At 35.9% G+C, this 26,455-nt stretch overlaps 2 protein-coding genes across 2 annotated transcripts in view; both read left to right on the forward strand.

The window, feature by feature from the left end:
- Positions 1–7,798: 7,798 nt before the first annotated feature.
- Positions 7,799–11,899, forward strand: LOC130648450 (uncharacterized protein K02A2.6-like). The gene has a single exon (XM_057454503.1). The coding sequence runs from the start codon at positions 7,799–7,801 to the stop codon at positions 11,897–11,899; it is 4,101 nt and encodes a 1,366-aa protein (XP_057310486.1).
- Positions 11,900–24,977: 13,078 nt separating this feature from the next.
- LOC130649398 (protein sidekick-2-like) overlaps positions 24,978–26,455 on the forward strand; it is a 29,478-nt gene continuing 28,000 nt past the window's right edge. The window contains exons 1-2 of the mRNA XM_057455669.1: positions 24,978–25,110; positions 25,981–26,280. Of these exons, the coding sequence (XP_057311652.1) occupies positions 25,062–25,110; positions 25,981–26,280 (349 nt within the window). The 5' untranslated portion in view covers positions 24,978–25,061. The remainder of the gene's footprint in view (positions 25,111–25,980; positions 26,281–26,455) is intronic.

Raw genomic sequence — 26,455 nt, forward strand, 5'->3', positions numbered from 1 at the left:
TTAGTACAGGTATGTTGCACATCCATATAGGTTTAATACCATTTCAAACAAAAGATTAGCTTAAACTTCTGCTAAATAGAAACACAGGTAACAGCTTGTTGTTAACACAGGGCTGAGTGATTTGTACAGGTATACTGTTTCGCACATACGTTTCGGTACAATACCCATTTCTAAAACACTATCCTAACTTCAGTTCAAACAAACAGACAGTTAACAACCTGTTCTTATCCTACGCAGCTAAAACAATTTTATATACTTTGTGGAAAATTTTGTAACATTTAAATATAAAAATACAGTTTATAACCTGTTTTTACCTTCTCTAAGCAAAAAAAACCCGCAAAATTTAATGGAAAAAGTTTCTGTTAAAGATTAAAAATTAAACACGGCACTATGATTGAGTGTATTATCTCACTCACTGTGTAGTATATGTAGAGCTATAGCTATCTATAGCCAGAAAATCTATTTCTTTGTAGCTAGCTAGTTTTATACTAGCCATTATGATATTGTTTGATCTTTTTTATGCTATTAGCTAGCTAGCTCTTCAATTCAAGTAGCTCTAGCTAGCTATTTAAGTTCTATTATTATTCCAGCTCAGTCAGTAGTTTTATGCTAGCTAGCCTTAGGTGTGAGTGAGAATAAGAAAGGGTTCATTACATACCCTTTCTTTCTTCGCTTTCTTTAACAAAACAAGCCCTTCCGTCAGTTGCGATATGGCTTAGATTGAGTTTGAGGCGCTATGTGTCCGAGAAAATGTCATGTGATGTTAGTAAAAGTGATTTATGTATCACATGGCTAAAAAAGTGTAGGCAGATTTAACCTAAACTGGAAACGGCACCATTTACGCTTGGTACCATATTTAAAAAACAACAAAAACTCCATCGCTGTGCTAAAAACATGTTGTCTCGCTCACTAGAAAAATGTACTTAAGAATGACCATATTAAATCGCTGGGAAACTGACTAAAAAACGGCCGAATTTTGGATATTTTTGATGTATAGGGGGACGAGGCGCGGAAATCGTATAGAAATCCTATATACTCTCCACCGTACTTCCTTTTTCTTTTATATTTGGCTTATTTAATGAGGAAATGGGCTCCGCTACGCTCCGGGCGCTGACGCGCCCTCCGCTTCTCTCCGCAACTAGTATAGAAAGTGTTGCGGAGCGTGGGACTGAGTCCCCTAGGTTCGCAAGCGAAATATTTTAGATGCCCCTTTCGGTTGAATTGTATAACGAATCGTATAAAAAACAAAGTTCCCACGTGCTCCATGGTTATCGATCAAACTGTTTCATCTTTGCCTTGATGAAACATTTCCTGGGGTTTCCGCATTAGCAGTATATACCGTAGTGTGTTCCGGACGCAATATTACTTGCACCAGGGACATATTTTCTTTAGAACCTGATGTATCGAAAATGCTAAAAAAGGTTAAACGGAACAAGAATGGTGTTCGGCTCAAGTTACAAAAACGGAAAATATTTCTTTATCGTGAAATTATTTTCTGGTTTAAAAAATTATGAGATTTCCCGAACAGGAAATTTTTTCATTTTTCTGAAATTTGTTTTGATTGAACTCAAAAAATGAATTATATATATATATTTGAAGATTTTCAGTAGGCGTTGATGATTGCATGAGAACCGCTTGTCAGAATTTAAAACGCCTCAGTAATAACAAATGTATATACATGTTGAAAAAGTTTCCCCGATACATATTTATTGAAATAATTTCCGTTTCTGTAACTTGAGCCGCACTGGTGTAAGCTCGAGCTAGCTAACTATTCTTAAAGTAGTTAGCTAGCTATAGCTATATATGCTATCTAAGTTTTAATATTATCCCAGCTAAGTCGGCAGTTTTATACTAGCTAGCTTTAGGTGTGAGTGAGGCTAGAAAGGGGCTCATTACATGTAAAAAATAGTGATATACTAGCTAACATACCCTTTCTTCGTTTTCTTGAAAATGCCCTTCCGTCCATCTAGTCTAGTTTTATGCTATAGCCCTTTTTTTATAGCTAGCTAAACGGTTAAAGTAAGCTAGCTATATGTTATCTAAGTTCTGTTATTATGCCAGCTAAGTGGGCAGTTTTATACTAGCTAGCTTTAGGTGGCAGTAAGGATAAGAAGGGGTTATCAATGTAAAGAAATAGTGATCTACTAGCTGTACATACCCTTTCTTCGTTTTCCTCAAAATACCCTTCTACCCTATCATCAAGCTATCATCAACTAAATTTTCGTTTCAAGCGCTATGTATCTGAGGAAATGTCATGTGATATTAGTAAGAGTAACTTATGAATCACGTGGCTAATGCTGTATGCCGACCTGATCTTAACTGAAAATGGCGTGTCTCGACCAACCGGATTTTCACGGAAGAAATGACCATAAAAAATATTTGGGTAAGTGGGTCAAAAGTCGGACGTTTTCATCAAAATTTCACGTACTAGGGGGAAACGCGGAAATTTGTCACGCTCTAATATATTTATGGGAACGAGGAAAATAGCTCCGTTCGAGCAATGGCTCTCTCTCCGCAACTAGTATAGAAAGTGTTGCGGAGAGGTTGCCAAGGCAAAGGCATTAAGCACGGCAAAGGCACGGCAAAGGCAGCCAAGGAAAGAGGAAGAGGAATCAGCAAGGCAGGGGTAGGCGAGGCATGGGAGGCACAGGCAAGGGCATAGTAGGCAGGCACCAGAAAAGGCATGGGAATGGTAGGCAATGGCAAGGGGACGGCAAGGCAGGGGCAGGCACGTTAAAAGAAACTCTCTCCCCCTACAACTCAAAGATATACTCAATGTAAAGTATTACATTTATATAAGGTCAATATACAGTGAATCATCTTAGCAGAATTATGTGCCAGTATAATACAACCTGGTTGTTGTAGGTGCAAGATAATTATGTTTTTCCTAGCCCTGTCCAGGATTTGAACCTGGATCTCTCATTTGCATGAGTGTCATAGCCATTAGACCAACAGGGCATGAATATATATATATATATATATATATATATATATATATATATATATGAAAAACTTTACATGTGTATCTTATAATGCTCACATAGCCTTTTTACTAACTAGGCAGGGGGACCTGGCGTTGATTATGTCTGGTTTAGTCACAAGTAACTATAACACCTGGCGCGATTTATACGTTTTGTAAACTGTGCCACACATTCATGTGGAGTGCTTTAGTACATGCAGTATATATATGATAAATTATGTGAAGCACACATAACAGTAAGATGTCTCAGGTGTAATATATTTTTTAAATAATAACTTTTTTTGCAAAAATACAGTTTATATGTTGTGCCCATCTTAGCGAATTTTTTCAAAATGTTTCTGGCAAAACTTAAAAAGTGAATTTCAATCCAGGGTGAGTGCTTAGTACAGGTATGTTGCACATCCATATAGGTTTAATACCATTTCAAACAAAAGATTAGCTTAAACTTCTGCTAAATAGAAACACAGGTAACAGCTTGTTGTTAACACAGGGCTGAGTGATTTGTACAGGTATACTGTTTCGCACATACGTTTCGGTACAATACCCATTTCTAAAACACTATCCTAACTTCAGTTCAAACAAACAGACAGTTAACAACCTGTTCTTATCCTACGCAGCTAAAACAATTTTATATACTTTGTGGAAAATTTTGTAACATTTAAATATAAAAATACAGTTTATAACCTGTTTTTACCTTCTCTAAGCAAAAAAAACCCGCAAAATTTAATGGAAAAAGTTTCTGTTAAAGATTAAAAATTAAACACGGCACTATGATTGAGTGTATTATCTCACTCACTGTGTAGTATATGTAGAGCTATAGCTATCTATAGCCAGAAAATCTATTTCTTTGTAGCTAGCTAGTTTTATACTAGCCATTATGATATTGTTTGATCTTTTTTATGCTATTAGCTAGCTAGCTCTTCAATTCAAGTAGCTCTAGCTAGCTATTTAAGTTCTATTATTATTCCAGCTCAGTCAGTAGTTTTATGCTAGCTAGCCTTAGGTGTGAGTGAGAATAAGAAAGGGTTCATTACATACCCTTTCTTTCTTCGCTTTCTTTAACAAAACAAGCCCTTCCGTCAGTTGCGATATGGCTTAGATTGAGTTTGAGGCGCTATGTGTCCGAGAAAATGTCATGTGATGTTAGTAAAAGTGATTTATGTATCACATGGCTAAAAAAGTGTAGGCAGATTTAACCTAAACTGGAAACGGCACCATTTACGCTTGGTACCATATTTAAAAAACAACAAAAACTCCATCGCTGTGCTAAAAACATGTTGTCTCGCTCACTAGAAAAATGTACTTAAGAATGACCATATTAAATCGCTGGGAAACTGACTAAAAAACGGCCGAATTTTGGATATTTTTGATGTATAGGGGGACGAGGCGCGGAAATCGTATAGAAATCCTATATACTCTCCACCGTACTTCCTTTTTCTTTTATATTTGGCTTATTTAATGAGGAAATGGGCTCCGCTACGCTCCGGGCGCTGACGCGCCCTCCGCTTCTCTCCGCAACTAGTATAGAAAGTGTTGCGGAGCGTGGGACTGAGTCCCCTAGGTTCGCAAGCGAAATATTTTAGATGCCCCTTTCGGTTGAATTGTATAACGAATCGTATAAAAAACAAAGTTCCCACGTGCTCCATGGTTATCGATCAAACTGTTTCATCTTTGCCTTGATGAAACATTTCCTGGGGTTTCCGCATTAGCAGTATATACCGTAGTGTGTTCCGGACGCAATATTACTTGCACCAGGGACATATTTTCTTTAGAACCTGATGTATCGAAAATGCTAAAAAAGGTTAAACGGAACAAGAATGGTGTTCGGCTCAAGTTACAAAAACGGAAAATATTTCTTTATCGTGAAATTATTTTCTGGTTTAAAAAATTATGAGATTTCCCGAACAGGAAATTTTTTCATTTTTCTGAAATTTGTTTTGATTGAACTCAAAAAATGAATTATATATATATATTTGAAGATTTTCAGTAGGCGTTGATGATTGCATGAGAACCGCTTGTCAGAATTTAAAACGCCTCAGTAATAACAAATGTATATACATGTTGAAAAAGTTTCCCCGATACATATTTATTGAAATAATTTCCGTTTCTGTAACTTGAGCCGCACTGGTGTAAGCTCGAGCTAGCTAACTATTCTTAAAGTAGTTAGCTAGCTATAGCTATATATGCTATCTAAGTTTTAATATTATCCCAGCTAAGTCGGCAGTTTTATACTAGCTAGCTTTAGGTGTGAGTGAGGCTAGAAAGGGGCTCATTACATGTAAAAAATAGTGATATACTAGCTAACATACCCTTTCTTCGTTTTCTTGAAAATGCCCTTCCGTCCATCTAGTCTAGTTTTATGCTATAGCCCTTTTTTTATAGCTAGCTAAACGGTTAAAGTAAGCTAGCTATATGTTATCTAAGTTCTGTTATTATGCCAGCTAAGTGGGCAGTTTTATACTAGCTAGCTTTAGGTGGCAGTAAGGATAAGAAGGGGTTATCAATGTAAAGAAATAGTGATCTACTAGCTGTACATACCCTTTCTTCGTTTTCCTCAAAATACCCTTCTACCCTATCATCAAGCTATCATCAACTAAATTTTCGTTTCAAGCGCTATGTATCTGAGGAAATGTCATGTGATATTAGTAAGAGTAACTTATGAATCACGTGGCTAATGCTGTATGCCGACCTGATCTTAACTGAAAATGGCGTGTCTCGACCAACCGGATTTTCACGGAAGAAATGACCATAAAAAATATTTGGGTAAGTGGGTCAAAAGTCGGACGTTTTCATCAAAATTTCACGTACTAGGGGGAAACGCGGAAATTTGTCACGCTCTAATATATTTATGGGAACGAGGAAAATAGCTCCGTTCGAGCAATGGCTCTCTCTCCGCAAAAAATAAATTTAAGTCGTAGAGAGTATGTTTAACCATGTGAGGATTTCAAAATAGTCTTGGCCTTGTGTATATCATCAGTATGCAGCTACAATGGCTTTAAGGGAAGAAATAACTCATTGCTTGTAAGGATCCACAGTTCAGAGCAGTATTGTTAGGACCATAAATTTTAACGAATGAAACATAAGTAAGGGAGAGCGGTTTTGAAATACACGAAGAATCCAGAATGATTGTTTGACATCTGTTTGACAAAATGACTTAATTTACATAATAAACAGAAACATGCTTGTAGAATAGTAGTCGGTGTAGACAAACACACACCATCCGAGCATTTATTAAAAGAACTTGGAGTTTTAAACATCTACAAACTTCACATCCAGCAGATCTTAGTTTTCATGTTTAAGATAAAAACTGCTTCCTGACTCCAAAGGTAACTTCGTTGTACCAAAAACAACTCTAAAATTGAGCGGCTATTTCATAAAAACTAGAGGGCCACAGTTGTGGAACAGACTTTCAGACCATAAATTTGAGACAATTCAAAAAGGTTGTAAAAAAATCTCCTCCTTGAAAATGACAATGACATTACTCGATTTCTTAAACATTATGTCTTAGTGTGATTTTACATTTTTTACGTTTTTAACAAAATAATCAAACTGTAAATAGCTCAACTATTAACGGGGCTTGATGATAAGACAATTTACCTTCTGCTTGCTCTCGGTCAATGTATTTTTAACTTTTATTAGCATTTTACTTGTATTCTTATTTTAACAGCGAATTATATTCTTATCAAATTTTTTATCTTATCTAATGATGAAGGTTGACATCATTACACCTCATTATTCCATTTGTATTCATTTTGTAGAATTTTATTTACTTGATATTTGCTTGGAGTTAATGTTGTTTGTATCGAAATAGGTTATATTTATAATGGTCATTTATAACACAGTGCCAAGGGTTTGGTGGAATCACCAAGCAATTTAATATAGGGAAAGATAGGGTGGAACTTCAAAACCAAAGTTTGGGTTTCATAGCTCAACAGCTTATTTTCATTTTCTACAAGGGCGCTAAGCAGATGTTTGTCTCATAGTGACAACTTTACTTGACGTGGAACACTTGGTAGAGATATGTATATGGCTAAAGGGTTAATTATTTCATTGGTATTGGTATTTTCAAGAGTAAGAAGGAAACTTTTAGGAAATTTTATACACTTTTTGATTGAAATAAAAAAGAAGTTGAGAAATGCTATTCTAAATTAAAAATATTTTAAATTTTGATTTAATAATCAAATGAGTTTGAAAATTTCAAAAGGGGTTTATGTGCTTAATTCAAACAAGTTTTTTCCACCCTAATACTTTTAAAACGCGTGTATGAAATTGGGTTAAGTATGCAAACCTGCTTAGTATATTTGCTGCATCCTGCAGAGAGAAAAGTCATGATGAGCGGAGGAGTTCCTCCTTTTTTTCTTTTCTTTCAGCTTTAACAAGAAAAAGGAGTGGCATATTGAAGAAGAACCACTTTGTTCATCACTAACACACTGCCTGGTGTAATATATTTTACTAGGTATATATCGGATGCCGTGAGTTTCGGCTCGCTCTCAAAACACGATCCAAGATGGCGTCACAGCATCTGATATCAGACTTTATGTTTATATGTGATTAGCTTCTTTTATCAGAAGAATACTTTTTATCTGATGATAGATAAATACTACAAATTGGCGACGAGGATTCCAAGAACTCATGGAGAGGTATATTTCATAATTACAAAGCAATCTCGCGTGAAACAAGACGTGTGAATTTTCGAATCAAAACAACAAATTTTGTTGACTCTTACTGTGCGAAGGGAAACTTTGCTAGGCTGTCCTTTGTAATTTCAAGCGATAGTTATACTTGTGCGCGCGCTCTGAGCATTTCTGTGCAGCTAGCATGTCCGTTTTGCAACTTCCAGCCATACCACCCTTTGACCCAAATGGAGAACCGACTTCAGTTGGTCAACGATGGACGAAATGGCAGACCAGTCTTAAATACTACATACTAGCAAGTGGAGTTAGGGATGATGAAAGAAAGAGGGCAATTTTACTCCACATGATTGGACCTAAATGCCAGGAAATATTTGAAACTTTCTCTGATCCTGGAACAACATTTGAAGAAGCCCTCCATAAATTTGATGAACATTTTTCAGTCAAAAAGAACATACCTTTCGAAAGGCATAAATTTCACCAAGCCTCACAACAAGTAGGGGAAAGTACGGATCAATTCATTACCCGTCTACGACAACTTTCCTTATATTGTGAATATGGATCAGAAACTGACAATGAAATCCGAGACATGGTCATAGCAAAAACATCGAATATTAAATTCCGCAAACGTTTACTTATGGAAACTGATTTGAATCTCCAGAAAACACAGGACCTTGGACGACTTTTTGAATCTGCAGAACACCAAAACAAAGAAATAGCTAATGGTAAACAAACACAACATGACACTGAAGAAGAAAGCTCTGAACAAATCAACAAACTACATGGGCGTAGACCACCTCATCGTAGCCATAGGAAACACAATGCACCACCACATCGGAACAACCCAACCAAATCATTCAACAAACCAGAATGTGGTCGCTGTGGTATGAAGAACCACAAAAGTCATGAATGTCGGAGATCAAGAGATAAAACATGTAACAAATGTGGTATTAAAGGACATTTTGCAAAAATGTGCCGCACCAAAAATAAACAGCAAGTTCATCAAACCAACCATGAAAACTCTGATGACGAAGATGAGGATATCTACCTATACAAGATGAACACTACGAAGTCAAATAACTTCCCCGTTCTAGTAAACAATAGCGAAATGACTGCTATCATTGATTCTGGAAGCACAACAAATATCATCGATTTTCGAACCTATAAACGCTTATTCAGCAACATCCAGCTTCAGAAATCCAATGCCCGAATCTACCCATACAATGCTACTAAGAAGCTCCCAATCACTGGTACCTTCAAAGCTACAGTTGCAGCAAATCACCATAAAATACTAGCAAAATTCTACGTAATACCTGGTCAAGGAGGCAATTTACTTGGTCACAAAACAGCTGAGCAGCTAGATCTATTACGAATTGGACCAGCTACAACACCCATCAACCATAGAACATTCCAGTTAGGTAGCAGAAGTCTGTCAAAAGGCATACCAGTATCAACAGAACAAGTCCTCAACAAAAACAACAAGGTATTCAAAGGAATGGGAAAACTTAACAACTTCAAACAGAAACTCCATATTGATCCAGATGTCACCCCCATCCAGCAACCAACTAGGAGACTGCCGTTTCACACCAGAAAGAAAGTTGAAGCAGAGCTCGATAGACTGCTGAAATTAGATATCATTGAGCCAGTTAATGGACCAACTTCGTGGGTTTCACCAATTGTCGCAGTACCTAAGAAAAATGGCAAAATTAGATTGTGTGTGGACATGCGCAGAGCAAACACTGCCATTATCAGAGAGAAGCATCCTATTCCAAAACTGGAAGAAATCCTACCATTATTAAATGGAGCCACTGTCTTCTCAAAAATTGACCTGCGAGAAGGCTACCATCAAATTGAGTTAGCCGAAGAAAGCAGAAACATTACTGCCTTCATTACCCATAAAGGAATTTTCAGATACAAGCGTCTCATATATGGTATTTCAAGTGCCTTTGAACATTTTCAGAAAAATATTGAAATGGTAATTGCTGATTGTGAAGGGGCAAAGAACATCTCTGATGATATTTTTATCTGGGGAAAAACACAAGCTGAGCATGACCGCAATCTCGATAAGGTTCTTCGTAATCTTTCTGAGAATGGCCTGCGTGTCAACCCAGAAAAATGTGAGTTTAGCAAGAATAAAATTTTATTTAGTGGATATACTCTCACAACAGATGGCATATCTCCAGACCCTTCCAAAGTCACTGCAGTCAACAAATTCAAAACACCAACAACATCGACAGAAGTCAGATCCTTTCTTGGTCTAGTAAATTATTGCAGTCAGTTCATCAAAGACTACAGTACATTATCAGCTCCACTGAGGAAACTCACCAAGAAAAATACACCATTCATATGGACAGATCTTGAACAGAAATCATTTGATTTACTCAAAGAAAAACTTTGCACTTCTGAAACTATGGCATTTTACAATCCTGAGGCGGAAACAGACATAATTGTTGATGCAAGTCCGTATGGTCTTGGTGCCATACTTACACAGAAACAGAAAGATGGAAACTTCAAGCCGGTAGCATATGGAAGTAGAGCATTAACACCTGTTGAACAGAGATACTCACAAACAGAACGAGAAGCTCTTGCAGTTGCCTTTGGCTGCACACACTTTCACTTTTTCATATATGACCGTGACTTCGATATCACCACTGATCACAAGAGTCTTTTGCACGTAATGTCACCAACTTCCACATCTCCACCACCGAGGATCCAGAGATGGCTTCTTCGCATACAAGGGTATAACTACAAATTAAAATACATTTCTGGTGCCAAAAATGCTGCTGACATACTATCAAGAGACCCTGTTTGTACAGACAGTGAAGGAGAAACTGACGACTCAATTGAATCCTTTATCAACTTTACAGCAGCAGAAGCAGTACCTAAAAGCTGCAATATCGAAGAGATACAAGATGAAACTGCAAAAGACATCATTCTTCAAAAAGTCACCAAAGCCATTAACTCGAAGGCCTGGCCAAAAGATTCTGCTTTGAATCCATACAGACATGCAAAGCATGAGTTATCCTTTGTGAATAACATTTTACTCAAAGGACAACGAATTGTCATCCCAAGCACTCTACAACAGAAAATGTTGCAGATAGCACATGCTACGCATCAAGGAACAACCAAAACTAAACTACTATTACGTGAAAAAGTTTGGTGGCCGCTGATGAACAAACAAATCGAAGATCTAACACTTACCTGTCATGCCTGCGAAGTAACTGCACCCTCCACCACCAGGCATGAACCGTCACAACCAACAGAAATTCCCAAACAACCTTGGAACACTATTGCAATGGACATTCAAGGCCCTTATCCCTCTGGTGACAACCTGTTAGTTTTGATTGATTACAGATCCAGATACCCAATAGTTTCTTCTATCAAGAACACTGGTGTGCAAAACATAATAAATGTTATGAAGCGAACCTTTAGTATTTTTGGTTATCCAAAAACAATTGTAACTGACAACGGTTCACAATTCACGTCCTTCAAATTCAGCCGATACCTTCAACAACATGGTATAAAACACCGGCGTACAACTCCATACTGGCCACAAGCTAATGGTGAGGTTGAGAGATTTAACCGCACATTGAAGCGACACAATCAAACTGCTGTCATCACTGGAAAGGATTGGCGTAAAACTCTTGACACATTCCTTTTGAGTTACCGAACCACACCTCATACCGTAACTAAAGTTCCACCTGCAACACTGATGTTCGGTAGACCGCTAACGAATGATCTTCCTGACGTTAGTCAACTTGTGAAAAGCAACAGTGAATTGGATATAGAAGTAAACAAGAATGATGAAAAGCACAAACAGAAATCCAAGGAAAACACCGACCAGAACCGCAAGGCAAAAACTGTCACTTTTGAAGTCGGACAAAAGGTATTGTTGAAAAATCTTACCGACAACAAAAACAAACTTTCACCGCCCTGGTTAAAGGAAGTCTTCACCATCATTAAAGTATACAAACGAAGCATCATGGTTCGAAACAAGGAAGGAAAAACGTTTCTACGAGCAAACGGACACGCGAAACTGTATAGATCTGCGAAGGGTAAGCAATCGAGTGTTTCTAACGCGCGAAACAGGGCAGACCCTTGTACCTGCTCAAGCAATGCGAATTTTGATGAGAACCAACAATCTAAACCGAATGATGGCCATAACAAAGAAGAAGATCTATACGAAAAGAAAAACCACAAGAACGGTGCAAAAACCTACCCGAAACGACAAAGAAAAACTACAGAGCGTTACGTCATCATCAATCCGAAGCGCAAGAAGAAGACTTAGAGAAAAAATAAGAACGATAACAAGATAATGATAACAAGAACGATAATGATAAACGATGTATATATATAGCAGACGAACGATACGATGTATATAGTAAAAGACCGATGTGTATAGCTGAAGAACAAAAACGTTTTATGTACGTGCAGAGGAACTGAGTTGAAAAGCAAATATGTGAACATGTTATAAAACAAACAATCAAGAAATCAACAACAATAACTTCGAGAAAAAGAGGAATTGTAATATATTTTACTAGGTATATATCGGATGCCGTGAGTTTCGGCTCGCTCTCAAAACACGATCCAAGATGGCGTCACAGCATCTGATATCAGACTTTATGTTTATATGTGATTAGCTTCTTTTATCAGAAGAATACTTTTTATCTGATGATAGATAAATACTACACCTGGCAATGAGCGGGATTCGATCCGCGGTCCCCAGAAATGGGAGCCGCAGACAAACCCACTAGACTACGTGCGGCACTATGCTAGTGATTAACTGAGATAGTTTATCCGGATGGTGTGTATACATAGTTGAATATTTATCATAGCACATCCGTATTTCATTCTCAACAGAGAAATGAATCCCGCTCATTGCCATGCAGTATGTTAGTGATGAACAAAGTAGTTCTTCTTAAATATGACTCACACGCATTATACTCGCCCGTCACGATCAGAGGTCTGATCGGGGTGAAACATTCTCTGTTGAAAATGAAGTACGGATGTGCTATGAAAAATATTCACCTATGTATAAAAAGAAGTGTGTTTTGATATCAGCTTTCTGTATTTCCGTACTTTTTGAATACAGTAAACTTTGATTTTACGAGAAAAAATTGGCCAACAAAGGGTTGGAAATATGTTTTCGAGCCTTAAATCATTTTGGAGGTTGCACTTTGTTGTTCCTATTGGATGCGTAAAGGGTCCAGACAAAAAATGCTCTCAACATTTGTGATTGATCTTCACGCGCAACTATAAAGCCGCGTCCCCGCTCCCCCCGTATGAATCAAAATTGTTTTGTGGAACAAGTTGTGTCGTTTAGTGGCGCGAAGTGTCGTAGTGGCTACCATGGTTTGCCCCGCGGAGTTAAAGAAATTTGAAAATTCAAACGTTTATGTAAAAACAATGAAAACTATGAATAGCGGATAAAAGCGGATATAACCAAAACAATTTGCAAAATTATTGGAAGGGGTTCTATCCTACGCAAAAGCCTATGGCAGTCACCACCACACTTTAAATTTTTAAGGTTACTGTAAAGGAAAAAACTCACTTGATGAGTATTCTCAGAAAAACCCTTATAATTTATCAAAACTTTTATATTTTTTTATGTTTTTTTGTATCTGAATGCTTGTTGAAAAACTTTTTTGATGACGTTATTTTCGTGAGATGGTAATTTTTCCAAAAAGAAAATATAATGAAATAAACACACACCAATGTTTTTTCACCGTACATTTTAAAATGGCATTTTTTTCCGAACGCGTGGTCGCAGACTTCTCGTTTTCGCACCATTATATTCAGCATAAATTAAATTCAAAAATGTTCCCGGTTTTTTTTCTAATAACGTCGTTATGAACTTATTTGTAATTATATATATAATCATTAAAAATGCATATTTTTCTCTTTCTGTCGTCATAATTCGCTAATCAGTAATTTATACAAAAAAATCCGGGAACCTTTTGTGCATAATTTATTCAGCTTTTCATTACCGAAAATTTCAATGAGCCAATAGGAAGATTTCGGAGAAAGAGACCACAAACGTAAAGGCATGTATGCGAAATTTTACTAACGAGATATTTGTTTTTAAAGATTTTCGTAGGTGTTATAAAAATGTGTGAACTGAGTATGCAGAAAGTTGATAGAAGTGCGAACTTTTTCTTTATGCTAAATATGCGTGCACGCGTTCAGAATTATTAATAGACAGAAGTAAGATTTACAAGAGACAGCTCATATGCATATTCCTTAACTTAGACTTTTTTTAATTCGATAGTAAAAGTAAAATATCTAAAAAATATTATTATGCATATTTTTATACGAGAGTTTCATATTATGCATAATGTTTGCAAAAAATATGCTCAACTCATTTTGCACATATTTTTTCAAAGGTGTGAAGGATATAATACTAATACCTCTAAAAGGCTTTTTCCACAAAAAAGGGATGTTCCAAATATTTTGATAGAATATAAAATATGTCATTGGGAAGAGAATTTTTTTTTCTGTATGTCATGAATTTTTTGAAAAACCTAAAAAAAAGTTGTTTCCTTTACAGTAACCTTAAAGCCAGGTGCGGATCCAGGGTTAGTCAGATAAGTCGCGTGACTAAGTGTAAATTTGACGAAAAATGTTAGCCAAGCGAAGATGTCGACGATCAAGGCGTTGCAAACGGAGGGCGTTAAAAATTGTAATTTTTTTACGGCGAAAAGCCATGGTTCACAGCCCTCTCCAATTCGCCTATAGCGATGTTGACGTCAAAGTTGTGACGTCGCTACCATATAGACTGAGAGGGTTGCAAATTATAGCTTACAGATTTTGACTGATTCATTTTGACTAATCAGTCACTCAGTCAGTCAAAAATCAAATAGCTATGGCCCGCAACCCTCCCCATCTCACCTAAGGGGCCTGTGACGTCAAAATCGTGACGTAATTTTCACACTCTATGCGTAGTCCAACAATATGTGGCCCGCAGCCGGCGAAGGAAATTTAGGTTCCGTTTTGCGTGGTTACTGATAACCTGTTAGGCTATAGTTTTAACTCCCATCCGTCAGGATTAGTCAAAGACTCACGCCTTTTGGCTTGGATTCTTTCCGTACTATTATTGATTATGGCTGCAGCAGATATGTTGGCGCGGGTGCTTACTGATTTAAAGTGTGATAATTTTGAATCTGTTCGTAAAATGCAAAAAGAAATTTTAGAAAGTGTTTATTCTCGAGCATTTTTGTTGTCTGGGGATATTTATCCCTTGGTTGGTAAAAGTCTTCATCGGAATTAGGTCCAGATATATACCTTCCATCTGAGGCGAGGTGTGAGGATGATAAAGGAATTATTGTTTTAAGGTGAGAAGTATGTTTTTTACTCTCCAACACACCTTGCATTTATCTAAAGGTTTTCAGTATATCTGCTACGAAAAGCTAGTTGGGGAGAGCTTTATACAACAGACTATTAAATTAAAACCAAATACAAAAAGATTTAATTAGCTAATAGCTAGGGCTAATACACCTTTACGATAATTCGGAAAAAATAACACTCCATCGCAGCTTATTTTGCAATCAGAGGAGGTAAACATTACACTTTTATAAGAGTTTATTAAGGAGAAAACACTATTTTTCGTGATAACTTTTCTTGCCACGTTTTGTTTTTAATGAAAAGTACACATAAGTTGTATCTTATTATTATTAACGTTTCCTAAAAATTTGAAAGAAATTGATACGACGGAAGTTAAAAAACTGGAGAAAACACGCTTTCGTCTCTAACAAACTCTCATAAAAACACGAGTTTTACCTCCTTTTTTTCGATATTGTAAAACGATGGAGAGCCGTAGGAACGCATGTACAATTGAATTGTCATAAAGGTGTATTGTTTTTGTAATATGAGCTTTGAACAGAATTTTCAGCATTGCGGAGGAATTCTTTCTCAATTAATATTTGTGTTGTTATTAGAAGCAAGAACTTGACATCTGGATAAGTAAGGTTGGTGATGAAAATAAACAACTCTTCGAATGACTATTAAGAAACAAGTTTGTTGAGTAAAAGGTCATGGTAAAATATATTATTTTTAGATCCAATCCATCAGGAGACTGTCTATACAGCTCAGCATCGTTGGTATAGGCATAGGTGATAATTCTCTTGTTGATGTTTTGAGAATCTTGACATCCATAGAACTTTTCTTGCATCCTTCCTTTTATTCCAATCATCCTTGTTTTCAATTTGCTTTTAAAAACCAAAAGGCAAATATTTTTATATCTGAGAAAAGTTTATTCAGATTTTCCCTTTCCCATATTGTTTGTGATATGACTCTTTCTCCTGAGGAGGCAGTTAAAGCAGAAGCAATCAACAACTGTACCCCCAAGACATGGTTTCCTTTTCTATCAATACTTGCCTTGTCAACAGTAATAAAGAGAAAAATTAACACATTTTACCCACAATTCGGTTTGTTACAGTTTGTTACAACTTTCTTTACACAGTGTATATTGCCACACCCATCTATTTTACCTGATGAAGATCAGTTAAAAATTTTATTTTGTTATGAAGATATTGTTAAGTCTGGTGTAGACTTCAAGCCAAATCATTACGTTCCCCTTTTTCCAGGTTGCAACTTTCTTAACTGAAAGTTGCATTTTCCTATTTCAGCATGCAAAAAGCAGTAAAAAGCCCTTCTTAATTCTTCTTTCAAAGTTCAAACGAAACTTGAGTTTAGCCCTATGAATAAACAAATATATCTGAACAAATACATGGGTTGAGGTGTGTTTGTATCATATCACATGTATGTATATTTCATCTTCATTATCCTGATCTTTCCATATTCTTATTTTTTTTGTTATTATTGTGTTTTATTTTGCTGTCCATGGCTGGTGTGATCATTTGATTCACCTAGTCATGCTGATGAAGCCTGATATTGGCAGAAACAGCAGGAGTTTATAAATAATGAAATATATTCACAATTGTCTCACTTTATTGTAGTTAATCCCTGTTAATTTTAGTGGTTTTATCTATCTAAAATAAGACGTGTAAGACGGAGATTTGATTCTTATAAAAGATGTTCTTAGGAGATTTTGTTATAGCTTAGCGTTTCTTTTGGTCAATTTTATTAATAACTAGATAAATCGGAAGACAATTTTTCGGCGATTTTTGTACCCGCAAAGCTTAAAATTTAGCCCCCAGCTGCTAAATTCAAGACTCAGTCTTGACTAAGTCTTGAAAAAGTCTGGATCCGCCCCTGAAAGCTGACTGGTACTGATGTTAAGACCTTCAGTATTCATCCGTAAAGGAGTGCCTCTTGTTCTAAAAATATATAGACGCATTAAAAAACATATCGACCTGAAACCCAAGCTTGGAAATCCACTTTAGTGATATCATCATAGTCATGAAAAAATGCTGTAAAGTTGTTATTTTGAATGGTTTTCATTGTTAACATTGTTTACATTCTTTGTAAATTTAGTTTATCACGACGATTCTTTTAAAAATAGGGAAATATATTGTCAGATGATTTAATTTACTGAATAGAAATCGTTGTTCATAGTCATAGAAATAAAAGCCTATAGACTATAAACTATGGTTGTATTAACATATGTCACGTTTGCAAGTTGTATAAACGCTTTTTATTTTAATTTAGAAATTTGAAGCCTTTCTAAAGAAATTTGTAATACACCACACTATTTACAAAAAAATCCTACCAAGCTAATATATTTTAGCTTCATCAAACAACTTTTAAATAAATGCCGAGTTGAAGCACTTTTTTACTGAATGAACGGTCTTTAGATAAAATGTTGGTCATTTGAGGGGTGCGTTTATCGAATATATTCACTATCAAAAGTAGGACGGGGGGCGCTCAGGGGCGCATGGCTGAGTAAGTTATTTATTTTTCCTCCTATACAGAGTAGACATGTCGCTATGCAAAGTTGTACTATGTAGCTATAAGAAGCTGTAATCCGAAAAGATGTAGATTCCGAATACTGTTGTTTATTTTGATATTTCAATCCCATACCCGGGGTCGTCAGAAAGCTTTATGGTATATTGCGGAACCTAGTTCGGCGAGATAGACTTTTGTAAAAAAACATCGTTATTATCACACTTGGAACTTATTTTTTGGTCAATCGTGACAAATAAAATAAGGTTTAAAGAAATAAAATAAATTTTATCTAGCATCTGATGAGATACCAAATAGCTCCACTAATTGGAAAGCTTCCAATTGAATTTTAACAGAGTTGTCGGGAATACTAGAATGTGACTGTGGTGTTTTCTAGCCAAAAATAAAAGAGACAAAAATAAATAAAAGTGGAAAAACATTAATTCTGTTTAATTTTAGAGTTTTAATAAAACACATTCCATTAATTACTACGTTATATCTTAGTTATCATCACAAAATAAATTCGTAAATTTTCGGGAAATAGCCGGATTTTTTCAGCAACCCAGGGCGTAATATAAATAAACAATTTCAAAAAGTGACTTTTAACCTTCAGTTCGGTTGCAGAAGATTCGGCTAAATATCAAAATGGTAGCTAGCCAAACTTAAAAGGACGAGATGAGTAATCATTTTCTTTTATTTGGCAATAGTGGTTTACGTCAGTTTTGTGTTTTGTGGAATTGACATACTAATATAAACGTTAATCATGTCTTATATTAGGATGTCAGTTGATATCTCTAGAGCTAGCCAGTAGCTAGAGCCATCATGCATATCAAGAACAAGAAGTATAGCTAGCTAGCTAGCTAGCTATCTATAAGCATAGCTTGCTGCATGATGTATATAAATATAGTTATCCTGATTAATTCTAGAACTGTAGTGTCAACTTTTAAATGTTTAGTGTTATCTTTCCACACTTAATGCTCCATCATAGATAAGTTGTGAATGTTTACGAAGTTTCTGTTTATGTCGTGTCTGCATATGGCCGGCAGCCGGTCGATGACATTCGGAATACTAAATGGCCGGCAGTTGAAAATATGCCTAACTCATGTGCTGGTCAGGCCACCCTCAAAAATATAATTGGTTAATTGCTATGGTTCTGAAGCAACAACACGAAAGCAAACAACAACAATGACAGATAATGTTAGAAGTATATTTCTCTTGTTTCATGTCATAACTACACTTGAGTTTGGGGAAAGGGGGGGATGTCAGGTTTGGTATCAGGGGGGCCCAAACCAGATGCGTGTGTTTCCATCCTTACCCTTAGTAAGACGTATCTCGTGGAAACGTCTGCGTATCTCGTGGAAACGCTAACTCAGCAACTCGCTTGGAAATTGCCTATATCTGAGCGACTCACTTGGAAATCGCCTACACCTCAGCAACTCACTTGGAAATTGCCTACATCTGAGCGACTCACTTGGAAATCGCCTACACCTCAGCAACTCGCTTGGAAATTGCCTACCTCTCCGCGACTCACTTGGAAATCGCCTACACCTCAGCAACTCGCTTGGAAATTGCCTACCTCTCCGCGACTCACTTGGAAATCGCCTACACCTCAGCAACTCGCTTGGAAATTGCCTACTACCTGCTATGGCGTATCTCGTGGAAACGCACCTCATTTGTTAGGGAAACAAACGCATCTTCATCCCATTTGGCTGACGAAGGAAGCCTGACATCCCCACCAGCGCGAGTCAACAGTGCTTCTACCTCTGGACAAAAAACTTGGCAATCGCAAGTAGCCAAATTTGGATCACCAAGAAAACCTTGAGGCAAGAGCACTGGTGTAAGCGAGCGCGCGTCTTTGATGCCAATTGATCCCTCCATCTTGCGTTGTAGATCGTTGCGTGTTGTAGTTCGTAGTATCGTTGCGTGTTATAGTTTGTTGTAGAAGACCCTCTGGGGCTACATCAATTGGTATCGTATGCACTCGTCATGTGTCGGATGATGGTCCGGTTATCGAGTTAACATAAGGGTCGTGGTTGATTGTAGAATTAGTTAATATGGTGACAGTTGTGGACATTGATGCCAGTACGTGAAGTGATTGATGTACATAAAAGAAAAAGAAAAAATATATAATAACAGGGTTGGTGGGTGGGCAAACCAAACTATTAGCAAAATGTGATGATGGAAACTAGTTGACTTTAGCTGCTCCCATTTTATAGGTAGGCAAGGCAATCTTAGGGGCCTGGATCTACAACAGTATTGGTTAGTTACCTTGAGGGCCCCTAGTGTTCATGCCTTGTGACCACCCTTTTCACTAGTCTACCATTCTAGATTTGGAATAACATTGAGTTTCTAAAGTATATCCTTCAATGATGCTAGTAGCCATCTTTGTTGACACTTCAATACTGAATGCAATCAAAGCCAAGCCTCTCAACAAGGTATAAGTACTTACTTCAGGAACCGCAATTAACATGTGGTGAACTGTTGGTCCACCACCATTTAGCGTCACCTGACCGACTCACTTTAAAAGGCGAAAGTTGAGTCAGGAGTTGGTAAATTTGCAAAAAATAAACCAAACAATCCACAAACAATCTTCGACACTCAACAAAATCCTCCATTTACCTTTTCAGCGGTCCTCTGAATTACGGTTGTTACGTCTGAATGTTATTTCAATAGGGAACTGCTCTGTGCTACCTACTCTGCTATATTTTCCTGCTTCACATTTATACGGCAATACAAGCAAAAACCATGGGAACAACATTGACTGACAAAAATCAAACTTAAAACGGAGGCTGAAAATACAGATGGCGTACATTTAAAATGAATAACAAAATATGGCTGCGAAATATGGTATTTTTGTAAGTTTTTGGGAAAAAATTTTATCTGACCGACCGACTCACTTTTTTAATTAGAAATGACGCTAACCAAATATATTTTCGATGGTGGTCTCATTGTTATCCTATATATATAATACTGAAGGCCAACGACAAACAGTTTTCGTCTCTGGCCGTTAGGAGGGGGTGCAGGGTGTAATGCATCGTCTATAAAAATATAAAAATCTCGTGTTTGTAAAGTCTTCACAAAGATTGTTCTGTAAGGCGCAGAGGGGGGGAGTATGGGATCTTTCCGCGGTCGGGTGACTGTCCTCTGATCGGGGTAAATCACCCGTTCGAGTGAGTGCGCAACCACCCGATCGGGAGAGACTTACCAGAATCAGGTGAGTATTTTTCTTGCTTAAAATTGCTTTTTAAAAGGGGGCCAAAAGTGCAATATAATTTTTGTTTACATTAAGTCATAAACTTCACTGATTTTAAAAAAATCACCGTCTGTTACAATGCTATTAATGATTTCTTGAGTTGGATTGACTACATTGTGCATATTTTCAGTCTAGGTTGCACATGTTGTGCCTCTGAAGCTCATTTTAGTTGTCTTATAGACATGTCCTTGGAATTAGTTTAGTAATAAGCCAGTATAGCAAGCTATATAGAGAAAAATGTGCATATTTTTTATCATATCTGACACAAAGTATAGTAGAGAAGTATTGATATTTTTAACATAGCTTGTTAGCTGTCTCTAGAGCTTAAGCTGACTAGGTGCTAGGCAAGAACTAAGTCTCTCCCAAGCACCTTCGGTTTGTTTATGTATTTAGCTAGCTAAACATTTGCCGCCAGTTATGACTCACTTAATTGGGTGGTCGTGAAAAATTGCTGCCAGTGCCGACTCACTCGATTGAGTGGTTTACTCAATCAGGGGTCACTCACCTGATTGAGGAAAGATCCCGTGCTGGGGGGGGGGCAAAATTATATTTAACAGCAAATTTGCCGTTAACAGAGACGAAAACTAACGTAGGGGAAATGGGCTTGTCGTTAAGGGGCAGGGGGAGGAGGTCCGAGTCTAGCGGCCAATTTGCCCTTAACAGAGATGAAAACTGTTTGTCGACAGCCCCTAAATGGCCGGCAGTTTAAGATGTATGTGTTTTATGTGCCAATCATTGATGTTATACATGCTAAGTAGCCGGCAGTTGAAAATGGTATGTGCCAGTCATTAATTTCCTCAATTTATTTTTCCATTATATTGTTGGTGAATAATTTTCATGTAATTAAATTTGCTATATCGTTTGTTGTTATATATGTGCTCCCGAAGTTTGTGACAATGTTTTTTATTACTACTTAAGTATTTTCAACGCAGAATTTTGTTGAGACAATAAACGAAAATATGGGAATTATATAAGTATGTTTTTCCATTTATCAATTTCCTATAAAAATTACTTTTCAGAGTATTTCTTTCTACATACGAAACAAAACCAATTCGATGCTTTTTCTAATTTTTTCAAAGTTATGTGTTTAAAACTCACATTGTTTTTTTTCCTTGCTGTTTTGATAATTTATTTTTTTTATCAAAAACGTTCTTCTCCCATTCGAAGATGAAATATTTTGTGTATCCATTTTAAGTTGAAAATAAGACAAATGAAGGTATTAAAATATTATATAAGTGAAAATTCTAAAACTCCAATTTAATTTGTCTACACTTGCAGGCTGCGTTAACAACAACCTCATTGAAACTACGTTTACAGTGTTGCACAGTTTCACATTACGGTAACGTTGTTGTATACTCAATTGAAAGATCGAACGAACAATGAAAAGATCAAACCGTTTATGAAGGATGTAAATTTCACAATCGAAATAAACTTTATATCTTAGATGGAAAATCCATTTCCAGCACTACAAATATAAATTTTTAAACTGTCAGACATATAATATAATGGAATATCACTCACCTGCCATGAGAGATACGCAAATTTTTAACTGCCGGCTATGTAGTATTTCAAATATAATCGGCCAGCTGTCAGCCATGCAGACACAGCGTTCCGTATATACGCGCCCATCATGACAGGCAAGAAAAGAGGGACCACATAGCCAAATCTTTATGCTAATTTATAGATTTTTTGGAATATAAGGATATAAATGAATGATATTGTTTTTTCTCAACTAATATCTCCTCTGTTTAAGAGCAGACATTATCTATTTTAGATCAGTTTTTTTTTACACTAAATATTTTCGATCGTTGCGGTCTGTTGTTTATATTTTTTGCCTGTGCACATATGTGCGCATGTCCATTGTTCTCGATGCAAAATCAAAACATTACGTCCCCTTGCAACTCATCTATATGTGATTTTTTCATAATGATGTGGTTCTCTTTGAAATATATTTTATTTGTTTGTTGTAGTATAGCTAGCTAGCTATCTCTAAAAATGAATTCACTTTTTTACATTTTCAGTGGTAACCTCTCTGAGCTTTGGCATTTGTGTGGCAGGAAAAGAGATGGGGGCACAAGGAGAAGCAAAGTAATTATCAGTTTATTTCTTTACATGAAGGATGAAGGGTGAAGGGTCTCTTTAAGAGACAAGAGAGGAGTTGAATGATATCCTCCACCATACCTTAGTTTAAAGGGGCGATTGTGGAAGTCCCATGAAATGCCACATAGTGATGGTGTCACTTTAAAAAAACACCCAGTCCGGTCTGTGAACGGTTGGCGCTAGGAAGGGCATCCAGCTGTAAAACAATGCCAAAACTCTTTATTAATGGCCGTAATAGATCGTTAAAAAATCATCAAAACACGATCGTACAAAGCTAAAACATTGCCGTAAAACATTTACAAATTATAAAAACAGGATCGTAGGAAGCTAAAACATCACCGTAGATAGATGTATATAAATATTTTAAATAATTTGATAATAAAATTTCTTTAGAAATCGGTGCGTGTGATAAACATAATAATAATAATGGTGTTAAATTTGAAGCGATTTTAAAACGATTTATACTGAAACGAATTTAACAAACTGTTGAAACGAATTGATGTTGATATTGTGAGAAGATTATGATATGAATGTGAAACGATTGCGAAACAATTGTTGTTTCAATAAAATGATTTTAAAATATTTTGAAACGATTTGAAACAAATTTAAAACAATTTTTTTGGCAAAAAAGTATTTTAATATTGTTTTAAATTTGTATAGAGATTGTTTCAAAAAAAATTATATGAATTGAAACGATTATTTTTGAAACGATCGTGGAGACGATCCCTTAGGACATTTATTGAATTCAAATAAATCAGCAAATGGCATCAACCTACACTTAATAATAGTTTATAACCCCAGCAATGTTCCCGTTAGATCACGTTTTAATCCACAGTAAAAGACTTTTTTTCACTAAGTCCCAGCATCTTTTTTCCTGCCAGAACCAAGGAGCTTACCGCTGAAAAGTAAACAAATAACATCACGCTAGAATCCATTTATAGCCAGCTAGCTAACTATTATTTAAATAAAAATTTTTCTTAAATTTCAAGGACATGGAGACCTTTTTTTGTGCTGTGCTCATTGACCCATAAAAGCTTTTGATACTGTTTCGCATAACATTATATTAAAAAATTTTGGAGTTCTGGCATTATAGTTTTACTGGTTTGAGTTCTACTTAAAGTTGCTGTATATCATTAAAATTACCACCATTTATATGGAGACAATACAATTGCTATTTCATCCCATAAACAATTGGATACCCTTGTCTCGCTGGTCAAGTCAGCCAACTTTTGTAAATTGACCACCGAATAATAAGAAAATGACCATAAATACTAATAGAACTGAAACTATCATTTTCAGCAATCACAGCCAGTTGAAAAAAGTTGAAATCAAAACTGTCAACTGCATGGATATTTCTTTGAAGAAGAGAAAAAAAGTTTGGGTAATATCTTTAAAATACTGTAATGCAAGGAAGATGACATGAATGATATCAACAGAATAATCCTGATTAAACATTGGAAAATGAGAACAAATTGTTTTTAAAACTAAAAATCTATGAATTAATGCACTTGTCATGCCACATTTCAGCTACTGTTCTTTAGCATGGGCTCAAGGTAGATAAAGGAAAACTCGAAAAACAATTACAATTGAATAATTTAGTTTTTAAAGCCATAATTCACATCGCTCCTGACACAATCGCCAAACTTAAGAATGTTCTAAAAGTAGAGGTACAGACTTCCCTTTGTCAACATGGAATTTCCATTTTGAGCAGAACAAGTGACCTGTAATGAAAGTCTGCTTTCTTTTAATAAATTTGGCAAATTCTAATGAAGATTAGCTATATACTTATTTGTTTTTTCAATTGTTTTTCTTTTGTAACTTTCACTTTCATTATAAAATATTTTGTTGTAAAAATAAAGAAAAAACGACCCTATAAACTTAAAAATGACAAGAAAACGTCTTACCAAGCTTAAAAAGCACAGAAAATGTCCCGTCAAAGCTGAAAATCACTGTATTTTGCTGTAAATGCCAGAGAACGATCCTACAAGGTTAAAATTTTTTGTAATAAAAAGCAATCAAAACTTCTATTTTATTCACAGTTGAAAAGTATAGAAATCAGTTTGTGTCCGTTCATTTAAAATAATATGCATTTCAATAGCTTTTTAAACTGATTGTTTTAGTTTGTTTATGATGATAACAATGGCAACCAATAAAGTACATTCAAGCAGTACTGTAGACAACGTTCTACTTCCAACTTTGAAAAGACATTAAGATAAAACTTCCTGATTGCTTTTTTTAGTTATAAATAAAATGAAAAATGAAAACACATAGCATGGACATTATCTTTTTGCTGATAAATTTGGCTGGTAAGTATAATATAATATTTGTATCAGTCCTGGTTGTGAAGCATGTGTGATAACTTCATGTAACATGATTGTGAAATTCAAATGCAACCAACTCTGGTTCTGTAACTTTGTTTGCAATAAAATTTTCTTGATAAGCTTGTATAGGCCCTATGTTTACTCACAAAATTTGATTTTAAACCGACATGCAGATCTCAGGTTATGGGGTCGTGAGCAAAAAATCAAGAGTCCTGGGACGAGCAAATGAGTGTCATTTTGACAAAGGATTTTACGTTAATCAATTCACCTTTTTAATATCTATGCATTGATAAATTTTGAATGCACGTCCCTTAACAGGTCCAAAATTCCTGATGACTTGTTAGTTAACTAACTTTTAAAGCTCTATAATAGAAGTCCAACATCTTTTTATATCTCAGATTTCCTTAAAATTTTATCAGGAAAGGATTCGAGTATTTACAAAGGTCATCGGTAAGTAGAACTGATATAAAATGATACCATGCACCTCATCTCATACATATATAAAACATAAAGTCAACTCTAGCTGTGCTCAAAACATGTCAACATTATTAGTATTTTAATTTGCAGTTAAGTCAGTGTAAGCATTACTTTGTATATATGTTATCTTTTCTCGATTTATCCTTGTTTCTATATGATTCAACCCTTGTCATTTTTATGTTGCCTTGCCAATTTCTTCTTACCCTTGTGGAATGATAATGCGTGTACTTGTGTCAGTACATACCTTGCTATAGAGAGCAGCTATAAGAAAGGAAGGCTACATTAGTGATTTCGAAGTTTGATATTTAAACTAAGTTGATAATTATCTTTTTATTGGTTTATGTTTTTTTAATGTGTCACCATGTTTTGTTTATTTAGGTGTGACCTTTTGCTTTTCACCTTCAATATTTATCAACTTGCCTAAAGATGAAACAGTAATAGAATTAGATACATCCTTGTCTCTTCCATGCTCAGCTTCTGGGAATCCACAGCCAAAAATTGTCAACTGGCTCTTTAACGATAACCCCATTAATTTCGGAACCAGTGCCTATAGTTTAAAAGCGAACGGTGATTTGTACATCCTGAAGGCTTCGAAGCGAGATGCTGGTTATTATCAATGTGTTGCAAGTAATTCTGTTGGTGGTGTAGTCTCGGAAAAACGGAAAGTTATAGTTGCTTGTGAGTTTGTCGTTACTTATGTTGTTAAAGTCCACATCCATCAAAATTGATTCTTTAATTTGAAATAAAATTCAACGTGTTTTTTATTTGTATCTTGCTAAATTTGTTAACAAGATGTAACACACAAAATCAAACAAGTTGATCACTTTCTATGTATGTAATTTAATGCATAAAA

Source organism: Hydractinia symbiolongicarpus, chromosome 7 (genome assembly GCF_029227915.1).
Source record: "Hydractinia symbiolongicarpus strain clone_291-10 chromosome 7, HSymV2.1, whole genome shotgun sequence".
Lineage (NCBI taxonomy): Eukaryota > Metazoa > Cnidaria > Hydrozoa > Anthoathecata > Hydractiniidae > Hydractinia > Hydractinia symbiolongicarpus.

Excerpts from the sequence above, each read along its gene's own strand:
- LOC130648450 (XM_057454503.1), top strand. The coding sequence starts at position 7,799 with ATGTCCGTTTTGCAACTTCCAGCCATACCACCCTTTGACCCAAATGGA.